The sequence below is a fragment of the Falco naumanni genome, chromosome 9 (genome assembly GCF_017639655.2).
Source record: "Falco naumanni isolate bFalNau1 chromosome 9, bFalNau1.pat, whole genome shotgun sequence".
NCBI classification, from domain to species: Eukaryota; Metazoa; Chordata; class Aves; order Falconiformes; family Falconidae; genus Falco; species Falco naumanni.
In genome coordinates, this window is record NC_054062.1 from 37,394,537 (window position 1) to 37,411,160 (window position 16,624).

General features: G+C 52.8%; 1 protein-coding gene across 4 annotated transcripts in view; it reads right to left on the bottom strand.

Moving 5' to 3' along the window:
• Positions 1–12,954, bottom strand: part of ARID5B (AT-rich interaction domain 5B) — a 121,293-nt gene extending 108,339 nt beyond the window's left edge. The window contains exons 1-2 of one of the 4 annotated variants that reach the window (XM_040606363.1): positions 12,830–12,954; positions 12,372–12,632 (exon numbers count right to left, since the gene is read on the bottom strand). In XM_040606363.1, coding sequence (XP_040462297.1) covers positions 12,372–12,632; positions 12,830–12,850 — 282 coding nt within the window. In that variant the 5' untranslated portion in view covers positions 12,851–12,954. Of the gene's footprint in view, positions 1–12,368; positions 12,711–12,829 lie in introns of those variants that run through there. The other 3 variants (XM_040606362.1, XM_040606361.1, XM_040606360.1) reach the window with 3 other exon arrangements.
• Between the last annotated feature and the right edge of the window lie 3,670 nt (positions 12,955–16,624).

The window sequence follows — 16,624 nt, forward strand, 5'->3', positions numbered from 1 at the left end:
AGAGAAATTCTTTGAGTTATTAAACAAAGAGAAAAGCACGATTGATTCTCTCTCTGTGTTTTTTTTCTTCCCACTGAACACATTCCTCAGGAAATAAAATACTGCTCAATAGGAAAAAAAAAAAAAAAAGCTTTATTGTGATAAGTTACACACAATACAAAACCTGAAGTATCTCTAGTAAAAAAGCAGATCTGATATTCTAGTCTCTCTTACATAACACAAAATCATTTTATTAGCAGGCACCTTCATTACATTTAGTGCAATAACAAATATTTGGTCAGAAATGAACCGCATGCTTATATGCTAAGCAAACCTGTAATAAAAATCTTTTCCTTTATCATTGCACAGCATAAGAACTTCCACCGAACAACAAACAATAACAGTGACGTTTTAAATCTCTGTTTATGACAAACGTCAATACTTTGTAAACAAGCGTTGGGTACTACAAAGTACAATTTCAATGGATGGCTTCACCCAATTTCATTACACCAGCCACTTGAAATAAAAAAGCTGTAGTTGCTATGCATTTTATAGCTATTACATGGCGATTATTAAATGTCAGCATGGAAAAAAAATAATACATATATATAAATTTCAGCCTGTCTGCAGACAGTCTCAGCAATTTCTGGATGAAGTCCCCTTTTAGGATGAATACCATCACCAGTGACTACACAATTTCTACACTACAGAAATCTATTTAACAGCAGTTTTAAAAAAACCCTGACTTGGAGATCAGACATGTTTTTGGTTAAAATATTATTTTCCAAATAGTTCTCATGATCAAATGATTATGATTTCAATTACTAGTTTCTTCATATCCTTTCCAAGAACTGGTATGACTAATTTTGGCTGGCATACAAAGTAAGCTGAGCAGACAATTTATTAACCAAAAGAAAAGTACAATCACTATTACATCATCAATGAATAAACTTGTTTTCGAGAATACAACCTTCACATACACGCACATGATGTGTACACAGGGAAAAAAAAGGAAGGAAAAAAAAAAAAAAAAAAAAGAGGGGAAAAAAGAAAGAAACCCAACTGTAACGAGGGTGAGGCGATGCTGGTGCATTTGCTGGCTCTGCCCAGGCTGCCATGGAGCGGGGAATCAGAGAGGCAGGAGTAGGGGGAGAGGCAGCTTTTTGGGGGGAAGAGCACACCCCAAGCGTATGTATGCTTTCTGTGGCAGTGGCACAGCTGCAGCCATGAAAACACGTTTAGCATCGCCACACTGGTGTGAAGGGCTACGAAAAGACCCTACAGAAAGACAGTCAAGTGCTTGCCTCAGCCCTTCACAAAATGGCACCGGGCCTCTAAACACCATGGCGCAAAGGGGCACCCAGAATGGCACCACAGGGTAGCTGAGAACGCAGCTGCAGTGAATGAGTATAAAATATAAAAGAAATTCAGGCTGTCACTGTGCCATGACAAGGGTTGTGGGCCAAACCCCCTGCATGCAGGCAGCACTAGGCAATGGCCCCTCGTCAGGGCCGCCCCGTCACCCCTGCAGCAGCTGTGTCCCCAATGGCACCTGGTCCCCATCACCTCTGTGCCAGCCACATCCCTAAGGGTGCCTGGATGGCCCCCAAATCAGCTGGGATGGCCTGAGGAGGGCGGCTGACCACAGGCCTCGTGCTCATGGCTGCCAGGCTGGGCTTTGTTCCATGACCGAGCAATGGCAGCACCCACCTCATGGCTGTCAGGCCAAGAGGGCCCATCTCGCACCTGCTGTAACTGCAGCTCTACTGCCACCAGCCCCTCAAAAGCCAGAGCTTCTCCTAAGATTAAAGATGTTTAATCTTTAGGGGTCACCCTTAAGGAAGCGGGGCCAAGGCCGGGCCCGGCCTGCAGAGGCAACGGCTGCTGGACGAGACCGGGAGCACCCAGCCATCCTCCACACCAGCACTGGCCTTGTGTACCCCCTCATACCACCAGTGATCACCAGAGCTGCACTAGCGAAACATGACTAAGCTCCCTTTTAGCCAGAAAACAGAAAAATCACCCTACATATTCCTGCCTTGGGTTGCCCTGCCCTACAGGCACTGGGACTGGGTAGACCTGTTCTCTCTCGCTGCTCATTTTTTGAGCTCTTGCTCATTTTGGGCCCAATTCAGAGACAAGCAGCCACGTCCTCCTCAGCTCCCCACACACCACAGCAGTCACAGATCGGACATGGTCCTCCTCTGGGCACTGCTGCCCACACCAACCTTGCCAGCAAGAGACTGCATCTCCAGAGGCGTTTTCACCCTGGCACTTCATCGTACAAACACTGTCACCCAGCAAAAGACGGCGGGTAGCTTCAGCCCTTCTTTCTGAGGAGCCTGAACTGTGGGCAGCTTCCAGAGAGGCTGTCTTCCCCACACCTCGATAGTCTGCTAATGCAAGAGGTCATCTGCCCCAAAGCCACCAAACAGAGGTCACCCAACTACTTCATCAGCTCTGGGATGTTGATGAGCCTTGCCAAGCTTTAACACATCTTGAAGCAACCTTTGCAAGCGCTCAGATCCAAACTATGAGCAAACTATGAGTAGCAGAGTTTTTTAATTACTGTTTTGGAGGAGGAGGTAACAAAAGGGTCCCTCTCCTTTTTTTTTTTTTTTTTTAAGCGAAAATGTCTCAGAGCCCTCATGTCACAAAAAAAGTTGCTTCAGGACCTGTGGGGCTCTGCCAGCCAGAGGAGCCCCCATAGCCATTCAGTATCGACTGCTGCGCACCTACTGCCGCAGCCCTTCTAGAGAAACCTTTCAACGAGATGACAAAGCAATACAGATGTTGAATAAATAAAAACCAGGTACATGGTGACACATGACTAACAAACCTTTAGAAGATTAAAGAAATGTGCTGTATAACCTTCATGTCATTAATAATTATTTCTCTGTGTAAACATGAAAAACCACCCACGTCGCATACAGTGCGTATATAGATCTATACAAAAATCAGCTCGTGTGTTAGCTGTGCTCTGAAGTGATATGTTTATGAGGTCTCCGTTGCATGTTTAAGTCTTTAATTGCAGGTTTTTTCCTGCTACAGCAAGATGAGGTTTGCAGGAGCAAACAGCCTGCGCCGATTTCAGCTCTGCTCAGGAATTAGATTTATCTTGGATGGGCCTTTTTGGATGCTGACCGACCAATGGCAATGCTTTTCCCAGCCACAAAGTTGTCTAAATCTCGAAATAAGCACTGACTATAAAAAGAGGCACTTTTTCTTCTGTTTCTATAAAAGCAGGTATCTAGTCAGCCTATAATTTTAGCACATCTTACAAGACTCCTGAGCAAAGTACAATACTTTCACCTATCAAGTGGGAAATGGGGAGATGGTTAAGAACGATGGTGATACAAACCCTTTTCATCCCTCTCTTGTTTTTTTTAAGAGCATATCAGATTTGCATTTTCAGACAAGTCGTCCAGGGAGAAAGGGACAGCATCTTCTTGAGAGCCGTTATGCTTAAATATTATGTCACTGTTGTCTAAGCAACCATCACAGCCTCCCGAAAGCACAGAATGCTATATTGCCTGACTCAGCAGATGGTTGAAATACTTACATTCAGGGAAAGAGGTCAGGTAGTTATAATAGTTTAAAGCAGATAATTATTTTTTAGAAGAAATATTAACTCTTACAAGGCAGGGAGTCACAGGGCAGCACAGGGAGGTCATACATCTTGATCGCACACCCGCATACGGTACGTCACAACTCCTCACTCATTGCCAATAACTAGGAAAGATTTATATTTTAGAGATGCTGAGGCAGCCTTAAAAGAATTACGGCAACTGAGATATCTCAAAATTTTGACGTGCTGAGACTGTTTTCACTCCAGTGCTTCCAGAGGTCATTTAAGGAATTCTGGAGGGCACGAGTGAGTGGAACACCTGCTTGGCTGTCTCCTAACATCAAATACGTGGCCTAGAGAGAAACAGGAGACGCACTGCAAAAAACTCTTGCCGACAATTACAGGAGACACTGCGTGTCATTTATCTGATCATTACGAATTGCATTAGAAAACATCTTCAAGTCTTTTTACTGAAACCTTTAGCACAGTAGATAGCTGGGGATGCATATTTTACAACCCAGTACATCGCCGATGAAAACACATTCATCCACAGGAGCAAAAAATACAGTGCGACTCTTACGGACTGCATTCACCGAGGATAATAGAACTGCGTATTTCATTTGGGCATAAAGGCATCTATTATTCTGGGCTTTTTTTACATTGCATGTATTCTCTAGTTTTTTGCGATTTAGGTGAAAAGGACCTTCCCATACCTTGTGCAACAACGCAATTCTCGTTCCAGGAATCTACTTCCCTGCTCTAAATCCCTTTGAGGAGCAGAAGGTCACATTTTGGAGGTGGAGAAAGGAAGGAGGGGGCTTATTTCTAATAAACACCTCTCCTGTAGCAATGCATTTACCTAGATGGTTCAGGAAGTGCCATCATCCTTACTTGATGGCACAGTAAAACAAAAAAACTCTGTTAGCAGAGTCTATAGTCCAGAGCTCTTCTCTGTCACACAGATGCCAGCAGGGCTTTGGGACAGCAAGGGAAACGAGGTCACCTCAATTCAGCCCTAACCCATTTGCCAAAAGTTGCTCAGGAACGTGAACCCACCTCTCCAAAATCATCTCCTATAAGCAGCACTTCACCCAGGCCCTCCTCCAGCAACCACATTCAGCCCTAAGGGGCAGAGAATGTTTGTACCAGACTGCTTTGCTCTCAGAGACTTTCTCCAGAATAAGAAAGTCCCATCTCCCTGCTGCCTGCTGTGGACTGGGGGTATACATGGGGGTTTTTAAGACTGCAGGATCGCAGACTAGCTCAAAAACTGGCTGCGCCATAGAAAAGGGCCCTGTTCAGCCTCCCTACACAGCATATGAAGGACTTTCCTGTCATCCACTCCCTTATTACCTGTTGCTCTTCCAGTACAACCTTTCTAAGGAGGCTGCAGACCTGGGAAGCTGGGGCACAGCTCTGGCAGGTGGAAAATGCTGCTCCTGCTCTGCAGGTGGAATCCCCAAGTGATGGGGAAGCCTCACAAGAGGCTCCAGTGCTTGGCATGGGCAGAGGCAGCTTTCTTTCCCCCTTTCTCTGCCCTGAGTGCCTCATTTGGTGCCACCTTCTCCAACACCTATCCCCTAGCCCTGGGTAGACAGAGGTGTCCCAAAGGATGCACGGAGTGGAACTGACTGCTGGGGCCTGGGCCCACAATACTTCCAGAGATGCCAGCACACAGAGACCACCACTCTCCACCCACAAACCTACCAGAGAGCCTTGAGAATGGAAACACATACAGCCCAGGAGTTTACCTGGCACACAAGAAAATTTTAAAGAGACCAAGGCAGAACCTTTCATCTGTTAATCCTTTGCTAATTACTTTAAAGGACTATAATGATCTCATTAAATTCAGGTGACGGGTATTTCCCCAGCCTAAGCACAGCCACACACAGCTGTCTGAAATTCATGCCAACAGAGAACACTACCTCCCAATGTGTTCATCCCTTCTGCCAGGGTCCAAAACCCAAAAGAGACCAAGATAAGGGACACAGGTGAAACACGTGAAGTCCTGTGATACTCACTTTCCCTTGTATTAGCAAGCAGCTTTTTCCTTTGTGTGACTCAGTATTTCCAAAGCCAGACACGCAACGTCCTGGGGCAGGGCAGCACTGTGTTTTTGTAGGATGCTTTGTGGGATACTGGTCCATCTGGGCCAGAAGCGGGGTGTGGAGATGGAGCGCACAGAGGGATGGCTGTGAGCAGCTAGACTTGACATTTCTACTGTGACCCTCCTCCTTCATTTCTGGGGTGTTTTTTTCTCCTTCCTCCCACTCCCAAGCAGAGGTTCAAATTGAATTTATATCTGTCATTGCAGATAGAAGTTCTGACCAAAGAGAAAATAGGCTTCAGTCAAAACGTTTTCGCGTCAGATAGCTCAAAGATCTCAAAGAGCTGTTTTAGTTTAGGCAAGTTGACAAGCAATTCATTCCTAATTTTGCCTACTACAGTTACAGTACGAAAAGCTTTCCTCATAGATTACATAATTATATTTTTCTTAACAAGGAGTACATTGCATTAGCAGGTTTAAATTATGCAAGCTTATTCTTTTGTCTTTTGTTATATTGTGTTCTATTGTGCTGGTAAAACAATATGTGCTTTAATTAGCAAATATCTGTAAATAATTTACTTGCTTTTCATACAGCAGAACAATGGAGCCAATTTTCACATACATCCACTGAGCATGTCTAGGGGGTTTCTTGCCAGAACCTTCCATTGTTCAGTATCTGTATCAATCTGCCCATCATTAGCAGCTAACGTTCAACAACCCAGGAAGACATTAAAGTTTTGGCCCCTGGGAGCAGCCCCAAGCCCCCTAAACCCGAGGCTATGCTTTGTAAAGAAAGATTAAAATATCCAGAAAATGAAAACAAACTCTTTTATTATCTATAACCCTGGCACCTTCGCATAGAAACATGGACGCCTGCCAAGCATTAAGGTCACTGGATTAATGCCATAAAATGCCGATGTTCATCTGACCTTCTGACTGCATTTTAGCTACAAAATAAAAAGCTCAACTTAATACGACACTATGAATCATGCGAGCGTCTAGGCTCTGCAGGGTTAACGCTGGGTGTGAACCCACACCGCGCGCGCACACACACACACACACACGCACAAAGAAAAAAGCTCTTAAATCAAGAGTGGATGACTGTTCGGAGACTTAAGGCATTGTTATTTTGAATGCGAATGAAAGGGCCAGAACAAGCATTGCAAGAATATTTCAATTATGTATTTCCCAGAACTACATCTCTGAGCAACTAATGCAAATATTGCTCCCATAGCAGTAGAACTTCTTCCCGAATAAAAGCATATAAGAGCTTGAATCAGAACATACTTTCTATATCATTCGCATATTGTTTGAATATTATTAAAAATGCAAAATCTATGTATGCGTTACTCTCCTGAGCAATACAGTAATTATGATTAAGGGACAAGCAGCACAAAAAGAGCCAATTTATCTTACTTGTGCTTAGGAATACTATTGTGTAACTAAGCAACTAAAGACAAAATATAGTCTAATTAATTCACTCCTATGCTTATTTAAAAGACACAATTAGAACATTTTTATTTTCCAGCCTGCACAGTATCTCAACATGCTTGAGGGTGTACCATGTGAGGCCTATTATTCTCCAAAGACAAGAGTTTAATGTTTAGTGCCACTGATCAGACTGGGAACAGCAACTCTAGAGAGCAGTGGGTGTATTTTACAGTCTGAATGTACTGGGAAGGGGAGGGAAAGGGAGGGGGGGAATAAAAAAAAAAAAAAAAAAGTGAATCTGCCTTAAATGACCAGATATGCCAGACTGCTGGCTAATGGCTAGCAACATGTGGCTTCTCTGAGTAATATCATTGCCCTCTCCTTCCTTTGCCAGCATATGTTACTGGTGGCGAGAGAGATAAAAATTATACAGAGTGGATATGCAATTACCAAAACCATGATATTTTATGACAAATGCCATTTCTCTAACACTGCTATTACAGTGCGCCTGATTTCCAAAGCTGAATTAATTTGAGCAAGTGTACATTGAAGATTGATGCTATTAGCCTGATTTTTAAAGCACCCTTTCATAATCATAATCTGCATGTTTGAAACGTGTTGTCATTACCAGTGTTGACAGATACGAGCATAAGGCACACACCGTGGAGACTAAAACGGGGCTGTTCTCATCTCAAGTAAGAGTGTACAGATTCCTATATCTCTCAAAAAAACCTATTACTGTCCAAAGGGAGTAGCATGTTTTTCAAGAGGGGTGGCAATTAAGGACTAGTGGCATATGACATCATGCCTGGGCCAGCCTGTGCTACCATTACATGCTGGAGTAGGACCTCCACACACGGAGAGCCCCTTGGAAACAAATGAGGCTTTCAAGGGATGCTGTGAGCATCTGTCCCAAAACGAAGACAGAACAAACCCACGGCCTCCCTTAACTTTCTGGAAGAATCTCTTCTGCAATTATAAATTACATACATTTATGGAGTGACTTTTTTTTTTTTTCTTTCCCCCAATTAGTCTGAAAATGCAAAATACTGCTAGGGAAATAATTACAGGAAACTAGCTCTCTTCTCTCCTCTGTATGAGCAACGCTTACTCATGTAAATTACTTGCATGAGTAAGGATTATTTGCAAGGCGAAAAGCATTGCATCAGATCCCCAGTTTGGGAGAAGAGATGAAATCAACATGAGTTCGTAGTAAACTTAGCTGCTGCTGAATGAACCAAAGGCAGATCCCCGCTGACAGTCCAGCCCCAGCGGAAGCAACATTCACGACGCAGGGCAATGCAGGGAATGTCATACCATGCAAAATGAATTAGTTGCTTGTTTGGGGTTTTTTTTCAGGAATTGTATAGATCACATCAAACATCATCCCTGGATTTAACGAGCACTGGCTTTGAGATATATTTTTAAGCCCAGTCTAACTAATGCCAACACCTTTAAAACCATGAAAACACAAGGCACTAACAAGCATTTCACTCTAGAACTGCTGCTGCAAAGGTCAGATGTTCCACAGCCCCACGCTACCCCCTGGAGCAGAGAGGAGTAAATGAGCTGGAGGAGGGTTTGGCCAGGACCCCATGGCCTGCAGGGCTCAGTGACTGAGCCCACCACACACACCCCCCCCAAGTGCTGCGGGCCTAGGGTGCTGCATGAGGGGACTGGGCAGAGGCTTTCTGCCAGCAGGCAGCCAGCATCTACTTTGCACAGTCCGGTGCCAGAAAAGCTGGGGGGCTGCTTTCCACACGCTTCCCATGAAACCATTTCAGGCCCAACAGCGTGCTCCTACAGCTGCTCCCTCCGGACCTTTGCAGCCCCCCAAACATCCTCCTCTGAGCCCTGTGCGAGGCGCCTGCCATCACAAAGATCTTCCCATCCCAAGCAGGAGGTGACACAGGGGACCATGCCAGCCCAGAAGCGGCCAAGAAAACCAAGGCAAGGTGGCATCTTCCTCCAGCAAAACCAACACTTTCTCCATTTCGGTGGTGGCCCTCCCAGAAACAGAGGACAGTCAGAGGACAGCCACTTCTTCCTCACTGGAGGGAAGGGAGAGGAGGCTGCTCCCCCTCCAACCAGCACTGCCACCTGCTGCAGTGTTCGGGCTTGATGGTGAGGTCAGAGGCAGCACACCTGGGCCCCTGCGTTTTAAAAGCAGCAACAAAGTTTTCAGTGAAGTTGAGCAAAACTCTTCTAGCTCACCTCACACAGCATCCCCAATGGCACCATCGCTCTCACAAAAACATCTCTGCTGCTCCTGCGCAGGAAGACCCCTGGCCTGAGTGTGATGCCGGAGCTGGTCCCAGCCTCTCCACGCATGTCGCTCCAGAATGTGATGAGCATCACGGCCAGGAGCGCTCATACCTGCAGCATGCGACCAATGCCATCCCACATTTGCCATCCACTGAAGACTCCTTGGGAAGCAGTCTCTGGCTGGCTCCTGGGGCTGAAGTAGAGTTTCTCTGCGGGCTTACAGGGATGCTGAGCCTTGGGCGGAGGGAGGGGTACCTCGGTGGAAGCGCACCTGGGCTTGAACCCTTTGCTGGGTCTGGGCCCCAGCACATGGAAACATCTGGTTTTAGCAGCAGTCAGGGTTATATTTAAATCTGGATGATGAATTCAGCTAGCTATAAAAAGACTTATATTTACACTTATCACTGATTAGCTCAAACATTTGGCAATCAGATAAAATACACCATCAGAAATCTCTGAGTAACAGAAGCATTACATACCCCCTCACTTCTCCTCCCTCCTCACAGCCACTAGCTGAATATTGTCATAGTGTCAATGCTGCTATTACAGAAAACACGCAGCGAGCTGCTTCTATTAATCATGCCACTAGCGCAGGTAGCTGCTAGCGACTGTGCCTAAATCTCCGCTGGGCTCGATCGCAAGCCAGCAATGCAACCACTAGCTCCCTTCACCAACAGTTTTATTGCAGCAAGAACCCCTGTCGCCCTTTGCCTCGGACATCACAGATTTGCACTATGTGTTTAAGCACTGGCTCGCTTCATCCCCACTCCCTGAATACAAGACAAGGTGTTTTACCCCGCCAGCAATCCCGCACCACGAAAAAGGTCTGCCCTGACGGCTATAAACCGCCTCTGACTCGAGAGCCGTGTCTCCTCCCGCAGAAGGAGCCCAGCTCAGAGTTAGGAAGCCTTGCGACCCCAGAGGCACTCCGCTGCCACTTTGGGGGCAGATGCTGATGTCATTTACATAAGGAACCGTGACCGTGGGGTGGTTGGGTGGAAGAGCCGCCCAGCGCACCGATGAAGCCGGTTACTCCCACCCAGCCAGCGCGTCGCGAAGCACCAGCCGGCACCCAGCCTTTTGTCTCTTGGCTGCCTGCGCGTCCCTGAGCGCAATTCGGATCATTCCAAACTATTAAAAATCGATAATAAAAAATCATTCCGATGTCTATAAACAAGTTAATAGAGTAAGTGAAAACAAAGTACATTTCTTAATGGGAGTGTTATGTTGCCCTCTCTAGGCCCTGGCTCTCAGTGCCGGTTTCTGTAGGCTCCCTGCCAGAGAAGTATCACTCAGAGCTGTTGCTGTTGCTGCTGCTGCTGCTGCTACTCTGCTAATGAATGACTAACTTAGGCCAGAGGGGAAATGACATCACCAGGGTGTAAAACACAACTGCATTAGGAAACTTTTTACCTGCTTTACATTTGTCATAATTATTCTACACAATACGACCAGCATTTGCATAATTTCAAGGCGTGCCATTATCTTAATTGAAAATTGTTTTCATATGGTTGAATAATGCAGAATGACATCAGTTAAAGCCCCAATGAAATGCACAAGTATAATCACACGGCTAATTACTAGCGGTGTTTGCATGTAAAAATAAATAAAATTGTGCATATTATTAGGAAGGTACATGCAGCTGAGAACTCTCGTACCAGAACAGTGTTTTACTCGTAATGGTAGGATTAATTTTCTCTGATGTTCCTACCACAGTAACATGAGCTGATCATTAAGGCGTATTAAAATGATTTGTGTCCCTTTCCCCACCCCCCTCCCTTCCAAATATCTTTCATTTTACACACACGCGCACACACACACAAGACACACAGAGGCACAGTTTTAAATAGTCACCACGGGCAATTTCAGAGCATCCATTGCTCACTGTCATCTCCCTGATTCTTAGGAAAAGGCTCCCTTATCTCAGTGGCACGCACAGAAAATTAAAGTGAAGAGGTGGCAGCGAGCGAAGGTGGCTCTGAAACGCGTTTTGACTGTGTACGCATGTGTACGGGTACACGGCTACGTCGGCACCTATAGACACGCGTGCCTCCGAAAACAGCCCCTACAGACAGCAGACCCTCGTTGTACCTACAACCTGCCCCCCGCCCCAGCATCTCCAACAGAAGTTCCCCCAAAACACCTCGTGTGTATCGTACTTGTCGTGCCCCCCCCCCCCCCCCCGCCCCCCCGCCCTCAGCCTGGTTTGCAGCCCCTCTCGGGGACCCTCTCCACCCCCGCAGCCCTCTCCGGATCCCTCGTCCTTCCCCCTCCCCGGACCACGGACCGTGCCGAAGCAATAAATCTGAAAAGCAAATAACGGGAGGGAGCGGAGACGGGGCGGGGGCAGCGGCCCGGGGCGGGGAGGGGGGGGGAGGCGCAACCTGCGCGGCTTCGCGGCCCCCCGCCGGGTGGTGCGGTGCGGTGCGGAGCCGCGGCGGGGCTGCGCGGGCGCCGGCGGTGGGTGCCGGCGCGCAGCGTGTTTGCGCCGGCCGCGCGGCGGCTCCGAAATACGCCCAGGCATATCTGCAAGTTATTTGAATGTATTATTCCCGTACCTGTCATTTATCACTTTATTCAACACGTCCCTGCCAGCTCAATAGCTTTTGATCTCTCTCTGCCTCCATTTCGTAATTTCCGCCCTCTTAAACATATCGAATACTAAAAAAAAAAGCCCCGAACAATATCGAAATCCCCCCCCCCAACGTGTTGGTTTTTTTTTTCTCTTTTCTGCGTGTTTTGGGCTTTTTTTGGGTTTTTTGTTTGCTGGTTAACGAAGCCGGAGGAGGGCAGGGCGAGCCCCGCACGCACTCCGCTGCCCGCCGGGCCGGGGGCGCCCCGCACCCCGACCCCCCCCCGCCCGCACGACTTCCCGGGCACCGCGCACCGGAGCGCCCCGACGGCGCGGCCCCTCCGCGCTGCCCCGCCACGCGCAGTGGGGAGGGGGCCGCGGGGGGGGTGGGGGGGCCGCGGGGGAGAGAGCGAGGGGGTGGTAGCCGAGCCCGGGCATGCAGGTGGGGACGGGCGCGGGGACAGGCGCGGGGGGTGGGGGGTGGGGGGGGCCGGCGCTGCGTTTACCACCTCGCCATGGTCACTGGTCCTGCCCTGGGGGGTGTCCTCGGGGAGAAAATAAAGTTTGGCGCTGGAGAGAAGTTGCCGGCTGGTGCGCTCCTCCCAGAGCAGCTGCAGCTCCGCGATGCAGGCGGGCTCCTCCGCGCGGCACCGCACGAAGAAGAAGTCGCCGAGGGAGAGGACCCGCGCCCGGCCGCCGCCGCGGCGCTGGAAGCGGAACGCCCTGTAGAAGACGTAGGGGCCGTGCGAGCCGCACGGGGCGCCGACCCACTGCGGGGAACAACAACACGGCAGCGGCATCAGCGCCGGCTCCGCGCCGCGCCGCGCAGCGCCGCGCAGGAGGAGGCAGGGCGGGCGGAGGCAGGGCGGGCGGGAGGGCGGTGGGGAGGGGAGGGGGCGCGCAGCGGCGCGGAGGCTCCGCGGCGGCGGGCGCGGGGCGGGGCGGGGCGCGCGGGGCGGCGCGGTACCTGCAGTGCGCTGCGCTCCATCGCGGCTCCGGCGTGATTGAACTCAACATTCTCCCAAACTTGTTGGCGTGAATGGAGCCCGGCAGGTCCTGGCAGGGCAAAGCCAGCCCCGCCGCCCGCCGCCCCCCGCCGCCGCCGCCCCCGCGCCGCCCCGCTGCCGCCGCCGCCCCCCGCCCCGCCGCGAGCGGCGACGCCCCCCCGCGCCGCCCGCCCCCCGCCCCGCCGCCCCGCCGACGCCCCGCCGCGCCCCGCCGACGCCGACGCCCGACGCCGGCCGGCCCCCCGACGCCCGACCCGGCCCGGCAAAAATGCCGCGGGGCGGCGGCGGGCCCCGGGGGGGCGGCGCGGGGGCGGCGGGGCGGCGGCGGGGGCAGCCGCGGCGCCCAGGGATTTTTGGGGGGGCCGAAAGGGCGTGCGTGCGAGCTGCGGATCTGACAGGACCTGCCTGTATATGTCTAATATAAAGACCATTTCCTGCGGCGCGAGGGGCGCTGCTCGTCCCCGCGCGCGCCCGGCGGGGCCGCCGCGCTCCCACCGCCCGGCCCTGCGGAGCTGCGCGGAGCGGCGCGGAGAGCGAGGCCGGCCGCCCACCCGCCCCCTCCCTCCCGGCGCGCCCGGCCGGCCGCCTCGGCGGCTCTCGGCGGGCGGCTTCGTCCTTAACGTATTTATCGGTTTTCCCCGGGAAAGGCGGAAAGTGGGTTATCGATTATATAAACACATCAATATTCATGCGCCGCCGCGCTGCGCGGAGCGCGGCGGCTCGGCCGGGGCGAACACCGAAACGGGGGGAGGGGGCGCGGGGAGGCGCGTCCCGCGGCGGCGGGGATGGGCGCGCTCCCTCCGCGCCCGCGGAGCGCGCAGCCGGGACGCGCCGGCCCCGCTGGTCAGCCGGCCGCCGCCGGAGCCGCTACCGCGGGAGGGGGATGGCTCCGCGGGCGCGGAGGGGCGCGGGGAGACGGGAAGGGCGGCTCCGCGCCCCGCGCTGGGGGCCGGCCTCTCACCTGCGCCCCGCCCGCCCCCCACCCTCGGCCGCGCCGCACGTCGGGGAGGCATCCCGCGGAGCCTCCGCTACCCAACGCTGCCGCCGGCCAGCTCGGGGCGCCACCGCGGAGCCGCAGCCGCGGACGGTCCTGGAGAGGGCGAGGGGGGCGGCCGCGCCAGGGGGCCGCTCCCGGCACCGCACCCGCGCAGGGGCCGCCGGCCTCGCCGGGCACGGAAAGTTTCTAACGGGGCCCCATGAACGGCAGCCCCACAGGTAGATGCCGCTGCGGCCGGCGGCAGTGCGTGGCCCTCCGCAGCTGCGGAGAACCCCCGCACCCCCGGGCAGTGACGGGCGGTCACTTCGGGGCAGGGGCGGGTGGCTGCCTCGCTGTCCTTCCACCCTTTTGCCCGGGGACTGCCTTGCTCCGCGCCAGCACAGCCAACCGCGGGGCGGGTGGGGGGACCGGTGGGAAGCGGCTCCGCGGGTGCCCGCCCACCCCCGTTCCCCACTACCGGCACTTTCTCCCCCATTTCTGGCTTCTTCCCCCCAAGCCCCCCCGGCGGCCCCTGCTCCCGGGCCGGGGTGTGGGGGGACACACGCCCGAAGCCGCCCCAGCGGGGCAGGTCTGGCCCTGCCGCCGCGACGAGGCGGGGACGGAAATAAATAAATAAATAAGCAAGCACATAAATAAATAAAAATCCTTAATAATGACGGCAGCGGTGACGTCAGCGCTGCGTGCATCACGACACAGTGCGGCGCGGGGGGCAGCAACAAGTGCGGGCGGCGGCGCCGCTGCCGGGGCGACCCCTGGCGCCCGCCCGCCGCACCGCGGGGCCGCCGCCGCCCCGGCTATAGCGCCCGGCACCGGGGCTGCCGCGGCCCGAGCGGGCTCAGGCGTCACGCCTATGGCCACAGTGGCTTCGGGCAAACGGAGCGTGACGCGCCGGCGGCCAGGGCTGCCTCGGCGCTCCGGGCGGGCGCCTGGCTGGGGTGAGGGGCCACCCCGCCGCGAGCCGGGGGGACGAGTGGTGGTGGCTGGGAATGAGGGACAGCCCCTGCGCCAGCGCCAGGCGAGGCTCTCTCGGCCCCGGGCATTTGGGCAGGGCTCGCAGTGGTGCCGGCAGGGTGCTCTGGGCTCCCCTGGGGTGCTCCCCCTTCTCCAGGGGGAGGCTCCTTTTCTTCTGGTTCCTCTGGAGGGAATGCCAAACTCTTCTTCCAGTTTGGGAAAGGTTTCATCCTTCCTGCCCTGCATCCTTCTAAGGTGCCCCCAGCGTCCGCCCGCTCTGCGGCCCCACAGCCTCCCGGCTCGTGCTGCGGCGAGCTGGAAGCAAGGCTTCTTCAGCGCCGGGGAAAGGGAATTTCCTTCCAGCATCTGGCGTGCTGGAGATGAAGATGCTGGAGCTCAGGCTGTGGGAAAGCTGATGTGCTCTCCCATGGCTTCAGGAGGAGGGAGCAGGCAGGGCAGGTGCTAGAGCAGCAGGGCTGTGAGCACCAGGGGTAGGCTGGGAGGCCAGCCAGGATGGGGCAGGCGGGAATCCAGCAGGTACCAGTGCTTGGGCTTTCACCCAGCACCATGGGCTTGTGTGCGCCTTGGATGGGCAAAACCAACAGAACAGCTCGGGGCAGTTGCGGTTAGCGGCTCTTCTGGCCTCTCGCATCTGATGCTTTGTGCTCGGGCACCCAGCCCCCCGTGTGGAGGATGTTTTGCAGGGGCTGGGTAGGTATGGGAGGTGGTGCGAGACCCACACCTTGACACATCCCTGCGGAACAGGGAGTGCTGCTCCATTTCACCCCCAGTGAACTCCCGGCTGGAATAACTCGCATTTCTTCAGCAATTCACCTTTGTTTTCACTGACCTTGCCATGTTTAATCAGGGTTATATTCTCACACAGATAAAACCATCCTCAAACAATTGTTACAATATATTGGGCACAAACAGGTTTTTATTTGTTTATTCATTTTCTTTATCTCAGACAGGTAGGGCTGCTCCTTTCCCACAACATATAATCAAGTAGCAAAGAGAACTTCCCATCTCCACTCGTGCCCGAATCCCTCTGCATGTGCCCCAGCAGCCATGGCCCAGGCACCACCTGGGTGCTGGCCCCACGCTCCTGCTCGCTGCGCGGAGCATCACTCGTGGCTCTGACGGTTGCAGAGCCTCATCCTTTCCACCAGCCACAATCTTGCTCCTCAGGAAGCAAGCATCCCTCCAAACCGTGGCATTATAACTGCTGTCAAGAAGGTGGTGAGACTGGATAACCACGCCAGGGCACATTTTGGCCCTCTCAGCAGGGATTGCTTATCCATGCAGCACACCGGGAGGCAAGGGTTATGCATGATGACCTGAGCCACCGCTCCATGCATTGAGCTCCTGCAGGGCTCCATCTCACCTCCGAGTTCTGGGGGAGCTGAACTCCAAAGTCCATACTTGAGCTTACGTCTGTAAGAGTTATGTCTAAAGCCAGAATTCAGACGGTGGGATGATCGGATGTTCACTTCAAGACCCAGATCTCTAATGCCTAAAATGTCCCAAGTAGGTAGGTTTCTTCTCACTGGGCTTTGATTATCTGAAGGTGTGGTGACCAGTGTGAGCTGGTGGCCCAGCTTCACACCTTAGACACCAGCTGAAGGCAATTCCCGAGGGCCAGTCGCCAGTCACAGGGGACACCTAGTATCCCGTGGGTATAGATTTGCATCACGTGAAGCAAAAGTACAGAGCTGTCAGATGAGGATGAGATGTGTGTGGCCATCCACCCATCACCCCGCAGGTCCCTTCCCTGCCATCCCCCAGTGTCTGTGGGGCAGGGGAGAGG